General features: G+C 60.3%; 1 protein-coding gene across 1 annotated transcript; it reads right to left on the minus strand.

The window, feature by feature from the left end:
- Window position 1: 1 nt before the first annotated feature.
- Window positions 2-16,222, minus strand: WDR90 (WD repeat domain 90). The gene is made up of 43 exons (XM_074346885.1): window positions 16,080-16,222; window positions 15,771-15,862; window positions 15,466-15,642; window positions 15,271-15,379; window positions 14,887-15,057; window positions 14,475-14,589; window positions 14,319-14,386; window positions 13,838-13,941; window positions 13,551-13,760; window positions 13,035-13,103; window positions 12,329-12,439; window positions 12,099-12,244; window positions 11,970-12,027; window positions 11,370-11,488; window positions 11,132-11,275; window positions 10,912-11,042; window positions 10,723-10,839; window positions 10,168-10,403; window positions 9,816-9,955; window positions 9,459-9,589; window positions 8,818-8,948; window positions 8,341-8,502; window positions 8,032-8,160; window positions 7,687-7,817; window positions 7,563-7,603; window positions 7,234-7,365; window positions 6,817-7,095; window positions 6,758-6,764; window positions 6,494-6,713; window positions 5,782-5,884; window positions 5,462-5,583; window positions 5,123-5,282; window positions 4,840-5,030; window positions 4,583-4,751; window positions 4,354-4,465; window positions 4,047-4,218; window positions 1,982-2,104; window positions 1,632-1,806; window positions 1,389-1,519; window positions 1,141-1,284; window positions 946-1,065; window positions 750-834; window positions 2-426 (listed from the first exon to the last, which is right to left on the minus strand). Exons 1-43 carry the CDS (start codon window positions 16,087-16,089, stop codon window positions 269-271), a joined length of 5,655 nt encoding a protein of 1,884 aa, XP_074202986.1. The 5' UTR covers window positions 16,090-16,222; the 3' UTR covers window positions 2-268.
- Between the last annotated feature and the right edge of the window lie 1,083 nt (window positions 16,223-17,305).

Genomic DNA, 17,305 nt, shown 5'->3' on the forward strand with positions numbered 1-17,305 from the left:
GTCACATTGCAACACCCACATTTATTTGAACTGTACAAGGTAAAACACAAAAAGCCCTCAGGAAAAGAAGCAACAAACACATCACCTATGTTCAAGATCTTGACTCACATAGTCCTGGGCCAGTCTAGGGTGGAGGGGTGCAGCCCCCCAGCCACCCTGACCCAGCATGGGGCCCGTGGCCGACCCAGCTGCCTGGCTGAGCCTTTGCCTGGGCCAGGCGCCTAGCTGCCCCACAGGGCACGCCTGACCCTGCAGTCCCTACCGCAGCTTAGTGGCTCATGACCTCCCACACCAATATCTCATTGTGGGCGACGGTGAAGAGCAGCCGGCTGGATGGCGCAAACCTGCAGAGCTTCACCGAGTCGTCATGGCCAGCAAAGTCCTGCACGGCCCCAGACACACAGTCCACCAGTGTCAGTACCCGCTCTGTGGGCAGACAGCCCAGGGTGAGGTGGGGCAGTGCAGGTAGGGTGCCATTGGCCCTGTGTCTGTGTGGCTTCAGGACACAGGGGTCCTCCAGCCCACCCTGGCTCTGTCTCCAGCTGGGTGCCATGCCTCATGGGGGAACCCAGCACCCCACCCACCTCATCTCCTGACCCTATGACCCCCCAGAGCAGGTGTCCTCATCGCACTTCAGGGAGGAGAAACCCAGGGCCCAATGGTGAGAGGCATGACTCAGTGTGGAGACATGGGTGTACCCACTCAGCCCTACTCAAGAAAGGCCAGAGTCCATGCCCACCAGCACTCACCAGCAAAGCCAACGGCCACAAGGCAGGCCCTGGGGGACAGGCTCATGGACATAGCAAAGAAAGGCAGTGGGATCTTCTTCACCACCTGCAGGCAGCAAGCACGAGGCACTGGGGGGTTTCCCACAGCCCCGAGACCCACCCCTCCCCAGCCCTAGGTCCCTCGGGCTCCCAGCACCACATGGAGGGGTGCACCTGCCTGCTTCTGGTAGAGGCTGTAGAAGACCACCTCAGGGTGCACGCCAAGGCCCACACACACCAGCAGTGCCCCATCCCAGGGGCAGAAGGCAGCAAGGGTGGGTGGCAGACAGCCGGAAGCCTGCAGAGGACACAACACATTCGTGTTCTAGCACGGTGGGCAGCATCCTGCCCACAGGGCCACCAGGGCTCTCACCTCTGTGACGACGGGTGCAGGGAAGCTAAGCCAGTCCACGAGCTCACAGTGATTCCGCAGCCAGTCAGAGGCCCAGACGCTCACCCGCTGGTCTCCACTGGCGGCCAGCCACAGGTCCATGCCCTCTGCCCTGAAGTCTCCGTACTGGGGAGGTAAGAGTTGGTGGGTGCCTCCCACCCCACTCTGCCTATCTCCTTCCCTGCCTGCATCCTCAGGACGGGCCCTGCCGGCTCATGAGGCCACTTCACCTCTTTTCTCGTGCTCTGGATGGTGCAGATCCCAGCGCCTCGGTGGTCACTCAGTACACGGAAGGTCATCCCCGTGCGAGGACGGCTCACAGCCACGAGCCCGTCCTTGTCTCCAGAAAGGATGGTCTGCCCTGGGCCAGGCAGGAGCCAAGCTGTTATTTGTGAGCCCCTGACCCTCAGCCCAAAGGTGTGATCTGGGCCGGGCAAAAGCCACGCTGTCACTGCATGAGCCCCGCCCCTCACCATCAGCAGAGAAGGCAACGGTTGTCAGTGCAGCCTGGTGGGGGTGCATCTTGAGCTCCATCGCCGTTCGGGAAACGCTGAAGACCCGCAGGGTGCCATCACTGTAGCCCGCCACCACCTGCTGCTGCTCTGGGCGTCTGCAGGACGGGGGGCTCCAAGCCAGGCAGAGGCAGCTCTGGGGACCCATGGTGGGAAGATATCAGCACTCCCCTGGGAAGGGGAGATGGGGGCCTAAGCCCAAGGCTGCAGACAGACAGCAAGGCTGGAGGAAGAACAGGAAGGGCCAGGACCTGGTCTGGGCTCCACCCTGAGCACGCACTCCCAGGCCCAGGTGCCCCTGCCCTCTATACCTGGCTTAACACCTGGAACTGGATCAGCAGCTCCATGCTGGCCAAGGACCACACCCTCACGCTCCCGTCATCACTGCACGTGGCGCAATGGGACTCGCTGGGGCTGAAGACCACCTCATTCACCTGCAGGAAGCCAGTGTTTTGAGGCCACATGGCCATCAGGCAGAGAGGGGACACAGTGTGGCCAGGTTGTTCACCAGGGCATTGATCTCCCCCTCAAGTCTGCCTGGCCCCAACCCCTCCATGTGACATGAAGAAACTGTCCCAGGTGTCCCCAAATTAGACCAGAAGGGAGTCCAAATTGCAAGAAGCCCACTGGTCATCTGAACATGACTGACTACTTGCTAGGACACAGAAGGAACTGTCCTGACAGAATCTAAAACACAGTGATCCCAGAGGGCTGCAGACTGGAAGCAAAGGAGGGGCTATTTCCTAGGGGCTCATCACAGCGGGAGAGGGTGGGGGGAAGGGGGCTGAGATTGTCTCGTGTGTGCACATGTGCACGGATATACGCACTGTGTATATCAAAGGAAAATCAGGATCTTCAGTGTAACAAAAAGAAGACAGACACCAGGCACCATGGGACGAAATAAAACAGCCTAATGCTGAATTTGAATTTCAAGTGTAAGTATGAACTTAAGCATTTCATCCTAAAAAATAATGATTTAGCTCTGTCTGGCTGAGAAGAGATGGGACCCTCTGGGCCTCAGACTGTGACCTCTAAGTTCAATTCCCACTGGCAAGGCCACGGGCTCTGGGACAGCGAAGTCTGGTCCTGGGTGGAGCTGCAGGGGGACATCCTGGAGCACCTGTGGTCCACAGGAGAGGGAGGTCACCAGTGACCATCAGCTCAGGTCAAGGACTCAGCACCCCTGAGCTCACCCTAGCGGGTAGATAAACACATGTCCTATCTGTACCGCAGAAGCATATTTAGCAATAAAAAGGAGTAAAGCAGTGACACTACAACTCGGGTGGACCTTGAAAACATGATGCCCCAGTGAGAAAAGCCAGACAGGAGTGTGTGTTTCCGTCCACATGGGCCATCAGAATAGGCAAACCCACAGACACAGGGTCAGCTAGTGCCTGCCAGGGGCTGGGGTGCTAAATGGGGGTGAGTATTTAATGGGTATGGTGTTTCCTTCTGGAATGGAAGTGATTGGGACAAGGGTTGTATGGTTCTGTGAACGTTTCAAAAACCACTAATTTTAAACAGGTGTGTGGCACATAAATTATACCTCAATATAAAGCTGTTACCAAAAAAAGGGAAAAGCACATAATTGTCACCACTTCAGGTGGGAGTTCCTTTGATGATTACTTTTATGTCCAAACAAACACAGATTCTTGGGAAAGAAGTCTCTGGGGCCAACTTAAGAACCCGCCACTGGCCGAGGTCAGGACTCCATGAGCACTAAGAGAAGTAACAGCAGGGAAGCCGGACCCACGTTCCCACCCACCAGCCCTTAAAGACACTTGGAGAGTAATGGCTGCTGTTGGCAGATGCTGGGGACCTGGTCCACAAGGACAGACTTGTCCACCTGTGCCCCTTCCAAGCCTCAGGAAACCCATGAGCTCGCGAGGCTGCATCCCTCCTGAAGGAACAACAGCTCTGACTGCTGCCCCCTAAAACCCCCGCTCTCAGACAAAGGCATCACCAAGAGGCACGAGCCCTCCATGCTTCCTCGTGGGACACACAGCGTTCCCAGGAGGAGGTGATGTTGGGACTGACTGGTGTTAACCAGACCCTGGCCTGGCCTCCAGACCTCTTGGACGCCAGAGAAGCAGGTCCAACAATGGTCATGGAGACTCCAGATGACCTGATTTTTTCCACAAGTAAATTACAAAGGAAAAGAAGTGGCAGAAAAGAGAAAAGACTGAGAAGACCACAAGGCTCAGGGCTGTGAGTGGACACGGCATGGACCCCGTGCCCACAGGTGTGTGCAGTCCTCGTCCTGGAACTCCTGGGACTTCCCAACTGGGCTTGGGCACAGAGTACCTGGGGGGGATAGAGGGCTGGCTGCCTTGCCTGCACCAGGGGGAAGCCCCTTGGAGGCTTCTGCAACCTTACCTGGCTCCTGTGGCCGCTGATGAGGCGGGTGTTGGTGCCCTCGGCCCAGCTGACGTACCAGAGAGTGCCAGCCGTGGTGCCCACCACACCCATATCCATGCTGTCGTGGAAGACCGCGCTCACGACAGCCCCATCAAGGGTCAGCTCATGCTCCATGAACACAGAGTGAGACCTAGTGGGGCAGTGGGTCAAAGGGGTGGCAGTAGTGAGAGCTCAGGGAGCCAAATGGTTTGGCCCCTGGGCCCTGGCCTTGCCTGAGCATGTCCCATTGGGGACAGACCCAGCTGGTGGCAGAGAGCTGGCTCACCTGGCACCGGAGCCCTTGCGCCTCAGCTCTGGCACAGCCCCCACGGCCCACAGGCGCAGACGCCTGGTGTTGCTGCCGCTGACCAGCCGCGTACCTGAGCACAGTAGCACTCCTAGGGGCAGGAGGTGGTATGAGCCCTGTCTCCAGGTACCTGGAACCCAACATGGGGTCCCAGGGAGAGCCGAACCCCGAGCTATCAAGGGCCACAGGGGTTCCATGAGATACCCACCAATCTCACCGTCGTCGGCCTCCCAGACCAGGAAGCAGCGGCCAGCACGTGTGTCCCAAACGCACACCTGCCCAGCATTGGAGCCACAGTACAGCAGGGGCGCAGGCCCGAAGCAGAGCGAGGTCAGCTCGCACGCCCCCACCTCCTCCGGGATGGGCTCCTGGTGGATCTGGAGGGACATGAGGGCAGCGTGGGTCAACGATGCCCTAGGGCCCAGCCTGAGCCCATCTTCCAAAACCTCCTCTGAACCTAGGCACCTGGAGGCTGACGTCAGCCCCAAGCTGCAGCAGAAGCCACAAGGTGACAGCACCCCGGCCCACACAGGCGAGCACACCACCATCCCAGGGGTCGAAGGCCACGCCATGGACTGGTTCCAGGAGGCACACAGAGGTCATGAGCTCACAGGTGGCTGTGCTCCACAGGGCCAGGGTGCGGTCACCATAGTCCCCTGGGGGAGATGCACAGAGTCAGCTACCCAGAGGTCCCAGTATAGGCAGGGGAGTCCGGAGGCCAGTGCCCCCCACCAACCTCCCTGCTGACCCAGTGTGACAAGAAACCCGTCATCTGGCGAGAAAGCCAGGTCTTGGACAGCAGTGCTGTGGTGAGAGATGAGCTGCCGGCAGGAGCCCCCTTGTACGTCCCAGAGGCGGATCTGGCAGTGCAAGGCAGTACTGCTCTGGATGGAGGCAGAGGCCAGGATCTGGAAGACAAAACAGCAGGTGGTGAGCAGAGAGGGCGCGAGCCATGGGCCCACCCTTGCTCTGGGTTAAGGGTGCCCCTCACAGTGCTCCAAAGGCAAGAACCAGAGGTGGTTCAAGGACCCAGCCTCTAAGGCGCACCTTGGCCCGGGGCGTTCAGGGTAGGGAGCGGGTTGGGCACCTGAGCATAGTGGCTGAGGGCCAGTGTGGAGATCTCCTCGGGGTGGCCGACCCAGTGCTGCTGGGCGCCAGAGTGCAGGTCCTCCACCACCACCAGGCAGCCGCACGTGTAGGCGAAGAAGCCTGAGAGCAGGCAGGCAGTGCCGTCAGCTGTGGCTGCAGTGTACCCCCCTGCCCCCACCCAGACTCCTGATCAGGGGAGGCAAGTGTGTGTGAGCTGCAGCACCCAGTGCCACCAGGAGAATATGCCCACTCTGGGACCTGGCCTACAGGTGGTCAGAGCTGAGCCCCACCTTGCAGCTTCTGTGCTGCGGCCCCCACCTGTGTCTGGCCTCCAGACCACATTGGCCCGCCCGTTCCCATTGTAGCCCACGACAGCCTTCAGGTGCAGCTGCTCGTCGCCAGCGGGGGATAAGGAGAGATCCTGTGAGGAAGTGGACCCAGGACACTGGTACCCCAGCACAGCCTGGCCACCCAACCCCTACCATCTCAGGCTCTGCCTGTCAGGCCGGGGCCTGGGACGGAGCCTTGGGAGGTATGTGCTCCCAGGAGGAGGCAAACAGAGAATTTTGGGCACCAAAGACAGTATAAGGTGGCCAGCCAGGGATGGGAGCTGGGTATGCAGACACGGAAGCAGATGGAGATGTGGGAAGCACCTGGGGCAGGGGGAGGCTGGGCAGGGACTGCAGGACCCAGGGGCTCTTAGGGAAGGTGACCTGGGCTGGGCAAGGCACAGGGGAGGATGCAGAAGCGGGGGTAGGAGGGAGTCAGGATGGTGGGTTGGAGAGGGTGGGCTCAGCTAGAACATTGCCTGGGTCTAGACGGCAAGACAGCAAGAGCCTTAACTAGCCTAGCAAGAGCACAGGGCTCAGGGCAGAGAGGTGACCCATGTGGTGACTTGGAGCAACCCCAGAGAAACCCCATGGCATCTGTTTTTACTGGGGAGAAAGAGAATCCCCAGAAACTACAGGGCTGTGCTGCCCTGACCCCTGGGCCTCTGGGGGCTGTGAGGACCCCTCCAGCCGTGGCCAACCTTGGCCAGCGGGGAGGCCTTGTAGCGTGCCATGAAGTGCTTGTAGGAGTCTGGGCGGGTGGTGGGCTGAACCCTGGCTCTCCTGGTGCTGCAGGTAGCTGTCAGGGAGGGAGAGAGGCCACAAAATGTCATCAAACCACCTGTAACCAAACAGTGATTTGTCCCTGCAATCACTTTACCCTGGCTGGCGAGATGCCTGGGGTCAGAGGGCACAGTGATTCATGCCCCACCGTCCACCTAGCCCAATAGGGCTGCAGGCTCTACATCTGCCCTGTAGGTGAGCATGCCTTATCTCATAGAGCAAACCCCAGGCTGTCAGGGGCACTGCCCATTCTGAAACCATCTGAAGTCCACAGGGCACATGCACCTGGCCCCTGTCCAGTTATAAATGAACTTGCCCCACCCTGCTGCACCTCCCCTGCTTACTGGGCCACCCATGGGAGTGGAAAGGCCTGCTGAGGTCCCAGGGGACCCCTGTAACCACCCCCCCCCCCAAGCCCCATCACCGGCCCTGCCAGCCTCCTTCTGCATAAGCACAGGTAGGCCTGAGGCCTGGCGGAGCTCCTCCAGGCCATGGCTCTCATCTGACATGGAGAAAGTGCCTGGGGAGGTGGGGGAGACAATGAGATGAGAGAACAGAGCCCCTCCCACCCCTCCCCTAGGTCTGAAGCAGCAAGGCGGTCAGGATGGGAGCTGGATGCCCATGCCCCCAAAGGCCCTCTCAGAACCCCTGCCCTCACCATCAAGGCCCTTGGAGGGCCTGGCACAGATGCCCAGCTGGAGTGGGGATGCCCAGGATGGCACAGGCACCTGCTGCCGGGGGAGCCCACTGGCCCCAGATACCACGTCCTCCAGCTGTCTTGCCCCGAGGCCTGAGGATGGAAAGAACCAAGCTGTGCTCAGGGCCTCAAGAGATCATAGCATGTGGCAGGAGGCATGCCTGGCCCCTCACACCCACCAGCTCTGACTGGGACCCCCAGGAAAAGAACAGTGCTGGGCCACCCATAGCGGCTACAGTGCTAGCACTAGATGTCACCACAGAGCCTGTCAGTGTGGTGGGACCACTCACTAGCCTTGCACGTTGGAGGGGCCTTGGGCGAGCCTTGAACGCTGCAGAGGCAACAAGAGAGGGTGTCAGGAGAGGAGGGCACAGCAGGAGGCCTGGTAGATGTAGATCAAGGGCAGGTACTTGCCTTCCTGGGGGGGACCTCTCAGTGGGGGCCAAAATGTCCCAGAGAAAGATGGCGTCTCCCACACTGAGGAGCTGCTGCTGGTCAGGGGTGAAGGCCACGGCCTGCACAGGCTCTGAGTGGCCAATGTATACCTGAGGGCAGCAGTGTCACATACAGAGAGACCCCTGAGGCACAGCTGGGGACCCCACCGTCCTCCCAGCACCCAGGCCTGACAGAGAGTCTGGGGACCAACCAAGAGGCCCTCATGCAATGTCAGGCCCCAGCAGGCACAGGGGGAACCTGGGGGACTATCCTCCACCCTCCTTCCCACCCCCACCTTGCCATGCATCCGCCCAGGGCACATACCTGGCAGCTAGGGCTGGCCTGTGCCAAGTAGTCCCACACCTTGATGGCCCGGTCAGCAGCTGTTAGCAGGAAGCGGCCATCCCCACTAAGAGCTAGGGAGGAGCAGGCCACAGGGTGGACACAGCACAGCTGGGGGAGAAGATAAGAGCATATAGGACCACTAAACAGGGAAACCACTCTTCTCAGAGAATGCCACCTCTCAGGAGCAGCAGGTGGCCCAGGGCCCCCCTCCTCCAGGCACTGCAGGCACCAAGGCTGGACCCAGGAAGGATGGGGAGGCTAGGCTGCCAGCCACGGTCCTGGGCTCACCTCCCGGACCACACAGCCCGACGAGGCGTCTAGCACTGCGACCATGTTTGATGATGTGGATACCAGTAGGTGGCCAGGGGGTGTGGGGCCAAAGCAGACGACCATAGCTGAGTTCAGGTGGCTGCCAGCCAGGTCCAGGGCGCTGACATCAATCTTCAGCAGCTGAGGGAGAGCAGCGAGTGTCTCTGCCACGACCTCTGGGCAGAGCTTGAGCCCCCAGAGCCAGGGCCTGGGCTGTGGGCAGCCTTGGTCACCCATCCGGCACCCCACCCTGCCTGGCCCACCCGTAGCTCGTGCATCCTTTGTGTCCGTGACGGGGGCAGGGCCAAGGTCCTCTTTGAAGTAAGCGTGGCCTCCCACCTTTGCCCCCGCCATCCACCCTGGTGGATCCCAGGGGAGCCATGCAACAACCAGTCTCAGGGGTACCCACTGGGTCTGTGGGCCAGGCTGGTGTGGCCCCATCCACACTGGACACACCTCATCCAGCGAGGCTGTGCTCATGACAGTCACCATGTACTTGGAGGGACCCACAAAGGCCAGCAGGCGGCTGTCCCCACTGACCGCCAGGGCATTGGGGCTCAGGCAGGAGTCCAGGCACACCACGTTAGCTGCTGGCAGCACAAGAGGAGGCAGTCAGCTGGGCAGGCAGTGGGCACCACTGGCCAGGGACCTGCCCCCTCCCTCAACTACAGGTACCACCAGCCTGGGCTGGGCAGATCCCGCAGCAGCCAGTGCATGGGGCCTGGATGTGAAGGCACCAAGACTCCAGTGGGCACTGCATACTGCCAGGATAGCTAGTAGTTCTCCTGGAGTGACCACCAAGTGACAGCCTGGCTAGCTAGAGTTACAGTGGCCATGGGAAAAAGCAGATGTCCTCAGGTGGGCCAACCCCTACTGCTGCTTATCTCCTCCTGGGGCAGGGTGGGCACAAACCCTCACTGACTTTAAATTTTGGGGGATTGGTGAGTCCTTAAACCATTTGCCCCAGCAGTCTGGATAGTGAGGCTATGGAATGCAGTTTACCACTGTCAGCAGGCACCAGACGAGCCCCACCCCTACGGGGACCTGACCAGGGGATGGCTGGGAGGCCAGGGTGGGACAGGGTGTGGAGGCCTGACCTGCCATACGCAGGATTCGGCACCAGGGGCCACCGATGTGGTACTGGGCCAGGGTGCCCTGAGAGCAGGAGCTGAACAGGAAGCTGCCGTCAGGGCTGGTGACCAGGCCGGTGATGGCTCCTTGGTGACATCTGTACCACACACGATGCCCACCACTGTGGCCCTGAGCTGTATCATCCCAGACCTCCCACAGCTCGTCTGGCTGAGTCCCCAAGGAGCAGCAGAAGGCGGGGCTTCCTGTAGAAGGACAGTCCTCCCCAGCCCTACCTGGATGCCCACACACCCCAGGGAAACCCACACACCACCCCAGCTTCCACCATGGGTATCTGTGGGGCCAGGGACCAGCCAGGCACTCACCTATGCTCCACCAGGACCTCGGCAGCCTCCAGGCTGAAGGAGCGGACAGCCCCACTACTAAAGCCACAGAATAAGGTCGGCTGTGTGGGGTGAAAGGCGATGGCACACGGGGCCTCCTCCCGCGACATGAAGTCGTACAACTAGAAGGTGGGGCCACGTGAGGACAGACAGGATGGGGAGACCAGCTAGCCACAAGGCCTGAGAGCTAGTCTTTCTCCCAGTAGCCTGAACCTTCACTCCCCAACACAGGCAGGATCCTGGGCCCCGCCCACCAGGCCTCAGCTTAGCCTCACATGGACTGTGGCCCTCTAGTCCCTCCCTCCTGGCCAACTCTCCTCCCGTCACACCCTACCTGCTGCAGGGTCGCCAGATCCCAGATGCGGACAGTGTGGTCCTGGGACACAGTGGCCAGCTGTCCCCGGCTGCAGTCAGTGGCCAGGGCCACCACCAGAGCAGCATGGGACCGTACCAGCACACTGTATTCCTGGGATGGGACATCTAGGAAGCCCAGGTGGCCAAAGGAGGTGGCGGACAGCACACGCAGGCCATTAGGGCTGATGAGGACGGAGCTGATGGCGCCCTCATGCTCTGTGGGCAGGATGGGCCAGTGACCACCCAGGCCTGAAGTGAGGTGGGCTTGGCACCAGGGCCAACTTGGGCAGGCTGACCACATCCAGGTTGCGCCCCCTCCCAGGACACAGACAAACCTGTTTCCCTGCTGTCTGGAGCCCTGTCTCCCTGTGGGTTGGGACAGGCAGCTCCCCCATGACCACCCACTCCTAGGCTCAGCAATGGTGGACCCCACGCTCAGGATGTGGCCCCTTTGAGCCCCACATATTGCCATCCAGCCCAGAGACACTGCCCTCCTGTGGCAACCCAAGTGGCAACGTGTTAACCACAGCCCCACCTGCCTCCAAGAGCACAGAAGAGAAGTCCAGGGGCCAGAGGCGCAGGTAGCCATCCTCGGAGCCCACAGCACACATGGCCTGGGAGACACTGAGGCTGCTAATGGCGATGCCAGGGCCTGGGGTGTGGGGATGCAGGGTCAGCCCAAAGCATCAGGGCTGTTCCCCCAAACACAGTGGGGCCCACCTACCTGAACTAAAGGTCTGCTTCTGTGGAAGGGGGCCACCAGGGGTCTGCATGGGCAGGAGGCGGCGAGCATGCCGCACGGCCATGTGCTGGTGGTCAATCTCTAGGATGTGGCCACTGCGGCTACACACATAGCTGCTTGGAGAGATAACAGGTGAGAGCTAAAAAGGCAGGAAGGAGCAGGACCCCACCTGGCTGGTTAGGGGAAGGAGGGCAGTGCTCACAGTGTGTGGCCGTCCTGGGCCTGCCTAAAGGCCAGGTCAGTGAACTCCAGTGCGTGGTGCTCCCCCAGGTCCACAGGGCAGAAGCGCAGCTCCCCGCCTCGCAGCCGCCACAGCTGCACACTGCCCCGGCCGCACGATGCCATCCTGCAAGGGGTGAGAGGGTGAGCCAGGTAGAAGGGGAGGGCTCATGACTTGGCCCATCCCAGCACCAAGGGTAGGCAGGTGGGCAGCTGGTCACCTGGTTTCATCAAAAAAGGCAACCTCAAATGCCTGGATGTCAACATCGGTGTGTGCCTTCGCGAGAATGACAGCCTCTCCACCTCGCCCCACCTGGTCTGTGGCCCACGCCACCACCATCTGCAACAGGCCCACGTTGAGCACCCACTCACTTGTCCGCCTCCCTGTCTGGCCTCTCCCTACAAAGCTGGCCTGAGCCTTCAAGGAGCAGGGTGTAAGGAAGTCAGCCCCCACAGCCTGGAGGAACTTTACATGTGCCCACCCCAGGCACCCACAGACACATCTGCAGAAACAAGGAGAAGATGCCAACCACAAGTAGAAGAAAAGCCCTGGGTGAGACACCCAACTTCATAGAAGCTGACACATAAAACACGGCTGTCTCAGGCCTGCAGAACCCACCACCAAAGAGGGTGAGATGAGTCATTAAAAGGTTCGCTCCGTCCAGGAGGGATAAAAACCGAGAAACTCCAAAGGATGTGTGGGGCAGGGGTGCCCACTGGGGCTGGGGGAGGTCAGCGGGGGATGTTTGTTCCCTAAGCAGTTTGGACTCAGCTTGTACCCTGGAACAGGCGGCTCCACCTCCCTGGCCCGGCCCCAGTACCGTCCGCCCATGGCGGTCCTTGCCGATGCCACAGAGCAGCGCCCCGCTGTCCGAGAAGCTGCAGACATAGAGGAGGTGGTCAGTGTTGTTGGGGCCGGTCCCCACCCGCCTTGGAGGCCCTGCACCCACCTGAGGGAGGAGATGGTGAGGACTGGGCTCTGAAACAGGGACAGGCACTCCCCAGTCTGGAAGTCCCAAAGGCGCAGCATGCTGGGGGGCCGCGCCTGGGCTGAGGCAAGCAGTGAGCCGCTCCCATCCAGGGCCAGGGCAGAGACCTGGAGAGGCAGCAGGTTTGGGGAGGGCACATGCCTGCAGATGCTAGCCACCCTTGGGCTGGGGCGGGTGGGAGGGGTGCCCACCTTGTCTGTGTGGCCAAGGAAGAGACGCTGCTCCCGGGTGTCGACATGCAGGATGACAATGACCGCATGGCAAGGGTACACGACAGCAGCCCCATCCCGGGTCCACAGGGCCTGCATACATAGGCCAGAGGCTGAGGTCACAGGCTGGCTGGCCTCATCCCCCTACCTCTGCATTCCTCCAAGTCATACACACAGGAGTCAACGGGATGCACATGTGTGTGCACGTTTAGAGCTTCCTCTAAGCCCTGTTTGCAACATGAGAAATTTCAGGGTGCAGGTAACAAAAGGCCAGAGAGCCTACAAAGACTGAAAGCCCACATCCAGGAGGGCCTGCTGCCCCCGCAGGGACCTGCAAGTCTCACCCACACCTGAGCCCACATGGCTGGTCTGGATCCTGGCTGGATAACACGCACCAAAGCTTGAAAGGATGTACGAGAGCTCTCTGGAAGCTCACAGGTCTCTGGAAGCTCAAGCATTTGGATCAGCACTGACTCAGTGTTTACAACACAAGGGAACAGATGCCTGCAACTGGAAGTCATCACACTGAGGAAGCACTGAGCATGTACAGATCTGGGCAGGGATGGGTGTCCACAACAGTGAAGGGAGCCAACACCTGGGGGAACTCAGACGTCCAGTGGGGGTCTTCCCACTGCCCCTCTGCATGTCTGACACTTGTAGGACCCAACAGGAGCACGGGACCCCTCACCCATTTGGTGCTGTAACCTCCAAAGCCGATGACCCCCTTGAGCCTCAGAACTGGATCTGGCAGGAAGCTCTGAAAGAGGCAAACTCACAGTTAGACCCCATGTAGCAAGACCCCTGTCTCACCAAGGCTGCTCCACCCAGAGCTGCTTCCTCCCTCCCAAGAAGGCCACTAGGTCCTGGTGGCATCTGCCAGCTGCTCTGTGGTAGGAAGCCAAGATGCCAGCCACAGTGCCAGACCCTCTAGTACCCAGGGTCCTGCCCCAGCCTAGAGCCTGAGATGCCCCCCACAGACCACCTCCTTATTCTTTGTTGAAAGCGATTCTTGCCCACAGCCACCTCTTGTTGGTTCTGCTTTCTGCCAAAAAACTGAATGAGAAGCAACTGTCACAAGGAACTATCTGGCCCACGCGTATTCTGAGTACGCTAGGGCCCAGCAGCTCACTATCCATATATCATCAAATCCCCACCCCCTTGAAGGCACAGCCCAGCCCCCACCTTCCTTAGGACAGGCACTTACCTCTTGTGAGGCTGTATGTTCTGGGGCCGCAGGCTCCACAGCAGGCTTATGAGCAGATATGTGAATACTGTCACCAGCTGCACGTTTGTCAACCCAGGGGAAGGGCTCTTGGCAATGGCCACTAGGGCCACCCACACTGGAGACCTCTGAGCACTCACAGGACAGGTTGACTTCTGGAAGGGGTCTGGGTGCCGAAGGGGCCCAGCGGGACTACAAAGAGACAGGTACCTGTCAGCACCCTGGGGGCATCACCCCTTGCCACATCTCCCAAGGCAAAGGGTACTCACGGCTGTAGGGCCAAGCTTCTGGACCTTGAGGGACACACTGTCCTGTACTTGCTTGCTGAAGGCCACCGGATGAGGAAGAAGCTGCAGCACATGCCCCGGTAAGACTACAATGCAGAAGGGACCGCAAAGCTCACTGAGGAGAGTACAGACAGGCCTGCGAGAATGGGGCCACAAGGCACTGGGAAGGAAGGCAGCAGTGGGCCCCAGCCTTGCCCACTTGCAAGAGGAAAGCCACATCAACTGCTGTAGCCCACCACCCTACCCTGGGCCCCAGCACCCCTTCCCAGATGGAAAGTTTGAGGCCACTAGGTGCCCTAATCAGACCCTCCCACACTGCTCTGGGACTTTGGGACAGCCTCCCTTGCAGGCACCACTCTGCTGAGTTCACCTCCCCAGATGCAGCATCAGGCCCCCCTCTCCCACTGAGCTCCATGGGCCCTGCAGGCCTGAACCCAGGTCCCCACTGGCCCCACAGGCCCACCTGCCTCAGGAAGGGAACAGCTCTTCTGAACCGGTTCGGAGAATGTTTCTGAGCTGTCACTTGGAAACCTCGGCAGGGTGGAGGGAGAGTCAGTTCCCAGGGACCACCCTGCCCTCCCTGCACCCAGCCTCCCTCAGGACAAGCAGAGCCGCTTACCGGATGTGACTGTAGTGGTCATGCCACCTCTCCCCTTTCGGCACTGGGAATGCCATTTCTCGAGGTACAGGGGTGACAGGCAGCTTTGCCCTCCGGGCTTCAGCAATGGTGACAGCTACAAAAAGTGGAGTTTTTCCAGGTCCAGGGAAACCCACCCAGCTCACTTTCTCAGCCCAGGCAAGACTCGACACCGGGTGCTGGCAGGGTATTGCCCAGCCACTGGTCCAGCCACCACCTTCCTCAATGGGTGCCTCGGGAGCTAGGAGGCTCCAAGGTGGTATTTCATCAAGTGTCAGGGATGTGGACCCCTTCTGGGCTGAGAACCTGGGAAGGAGGGTGGGGAGGCCAACATACAGAGAGTCGGAGCAGGTGGGTGGCAGGCTAAACACAGGGTGTGGAGGGTAGCCCTTACCTGGGTCAAAGCACAGGTCACTGGTGTAGAGGTTCCTAACTAGCAGGTTGGCACACAGCCTGATGCTCTTGAGGTGACTGTAGCACCGGTTCAGGTAGACCAGGAGGATGTCGTGCAGGTCGATCTGCAGGCAGGTCCAGCGGGTACCAGCAGGGATCATACCTGCCAGGTCTACAAACTGAGGTCAGCGTCTACTCTTTCACCAGCCAGCCCACAGCACTCTCTGTCCTTGGCCTGGCCCTACTTCTATGGCCACAGCCACCTGCCCCCAAACCCAGGCTGCCCCTGGCCATGCAAGAGGGAGCCTGCCCCACCGCCCCCTGGGCTTTCTAGCTTCCTGTCCCAGACCATCTGTGTCCCATTCATGCCCTATCCGTGTATTACCTTTCCTGGACCTCCCAGCCTCAAAGATAAAAGGGAACTGAAGCCACGTGGCTGTTGATTTGAATTCTTTGAATAGATTGGAGAAGGACACTCGGATAACCTGGCTGTCCTGTGAGAACACAATACAGCCGTGAAAAGTTGAGGCAACAGTAGTGCAGGGTCCCCAAAGGCAGCCCCTGCTCCCCAGATTAGCACCTCGGTGGACACATCCAAGTGAATGATGAAGTGCTTGGTGGGCAAGGGCCGAAAGAGCACGTATAGGTATCGTCCTGTCAGCCCCAGTGATTGGGTGCTGGTTTTGGGGAGCTGGATGTAATTGCCAGCAGAAACAGAGCCCCGAACTCGATACACGGTGCACTTCAGGGTCTTGTCCTGGAGAGAGACATGAGAGGCGCGGTGTCCCGAAGAGACCTAGGGAGCGCCAGGGGAGATGCAGCAAAGCGTCCCAAAAGAGAGCGGAGGCCTCCGGCTCCTGCTGCCAGGTGTCCTGGCCCACGTACCGTCACGGGCGCCACGTCGCCCTCCTTAGTGGACCGCTTCCACTCATCTACCTTGAAGTGTCTGAAGACGTTGAGGAACGGGTGCTGACACGCTGGGGGACACGGAGGCATGACGACCTGCTCCCAGGAGCCAGACCCATCAAGGGACCAGGGAGGGGCTGGGGCAGGGTCTGCGCGCTCCCCAGCGATGACAGCAAGCACAGCGCGCGGACTGGGCTCCGCAAGAGTCTCTGCACCAGCCTGTCCGCGGTAGCGCCGGACCTCAGACCCCAGACCCCGGCCCCCAACCCGCCAGCCGCGCGCCGTTACCTCGAGCCATGGCGCCGCCGCTCGCGCTTCCCGCCTCTGCCGCCGCGCTCCCGACGCAAAGCACGCAGCGTGCGCCTAGCAACGGCCGCTTGGCAACGGCGCCACTTCTGCCGTCACGGCGCAGGGCACGTGACCGCGCCTCAGGGGCGGGGCCTGGCGCGTGACCCGACGCGACAGGGTGACACGTGACCGCACGGCGGCGGTGAAGGGGGGGGGTTGGCTTGGCACGTGACCGCAGCGGGGCTGGACCGGACACGTGACTACGCAGCGGGCGGAACACCCTCCTCACCTGCAGCCTCCCGGGACGCCCCAGGACCTTGGCAGGCCACTACCTCTCCGCTACAGGAAGGTGCCTCTGCCGCTTGGCCTCTGCAGCCAGTCCCAAGCCGGGACCCCGTGGGGAGGCTCCTGCACGACCCGCTGTGGGATCCAGGGACGTTCCTAACTCTCTGTGGGGCCCATCTTTATATTGGGAATGAGACGCACTCCAAACACTGTGGGCTGCGCTTGGCAGGGGTTGTTCCACACCTACCCTGTTTTCTAGCTCTCTATAGGCAGCGTCCACAATCGGGGTACTAACACTTCATTGTGTGTCAACTGCACGCAAAGGTCAGCTTGACCCCCAGGCAAAGCAGTATCCCACAGGACCCCAAGGGCTCCCTCCCAACCTGTGGGACAGCTTCACCCACTGTCCCACAGCCAGACCTGGGGGATTCAGAGTCAGCACCAGGCATTTCTGAGACCTGGCCCCCATCCTGGGTAACTGGGACCCCATCCCAGGACCAGTTATGTAACATCTCTCCCATCTTGAGGCCAGGTTCAGACACTAGCCAATGCCAACAAGAAGAGGAAGGGGAAGTGGGTGTCAGGTGGGGCAGGGTGGTGTCCACAGGCTTCCATACAAAATGACCTGGTCCAGAACACAGGAGGTCTGGGTAAGAGGCCAAAGGCCAGAGTTGGACAAAACTTAAGCCTTGGGGAGATGAGGCCTCAAGGGAAGTTTGGGCTGGACCTGGTACTGGGACACAAGGGGCCTCCCATCCCCCCTACCAAGTAAAGGTTTCTCCCTAAGGGCAGTTTCTCAACTTTATTAGCCTGGAGCTCCTCCCCACCAGCCCCACGGGCTGGTCCCTGGGCACAGTGAGCAGGACTGAGGTCAGTCAGGTTCAGCCCCTGGTCCCTGGCAGCCTGGAACAGCTGGGCCAAGGGGTCAGCAAGTGCAAAAG

This window comes from Camelus bactrianus, chromosome 18 (assembly GCF_048773025.1).
Source record: "Camelus bactrianus isolate YW-2024 breed Bactrian camel chromosome 18, ASM4877302v1, whole genome shotgun sequence".
NCBI lineage: Eukaryota > Metazoa > Chordata > Mammalia > Artiodactyla > Camelidae > Camelus > Camelus bactrianus.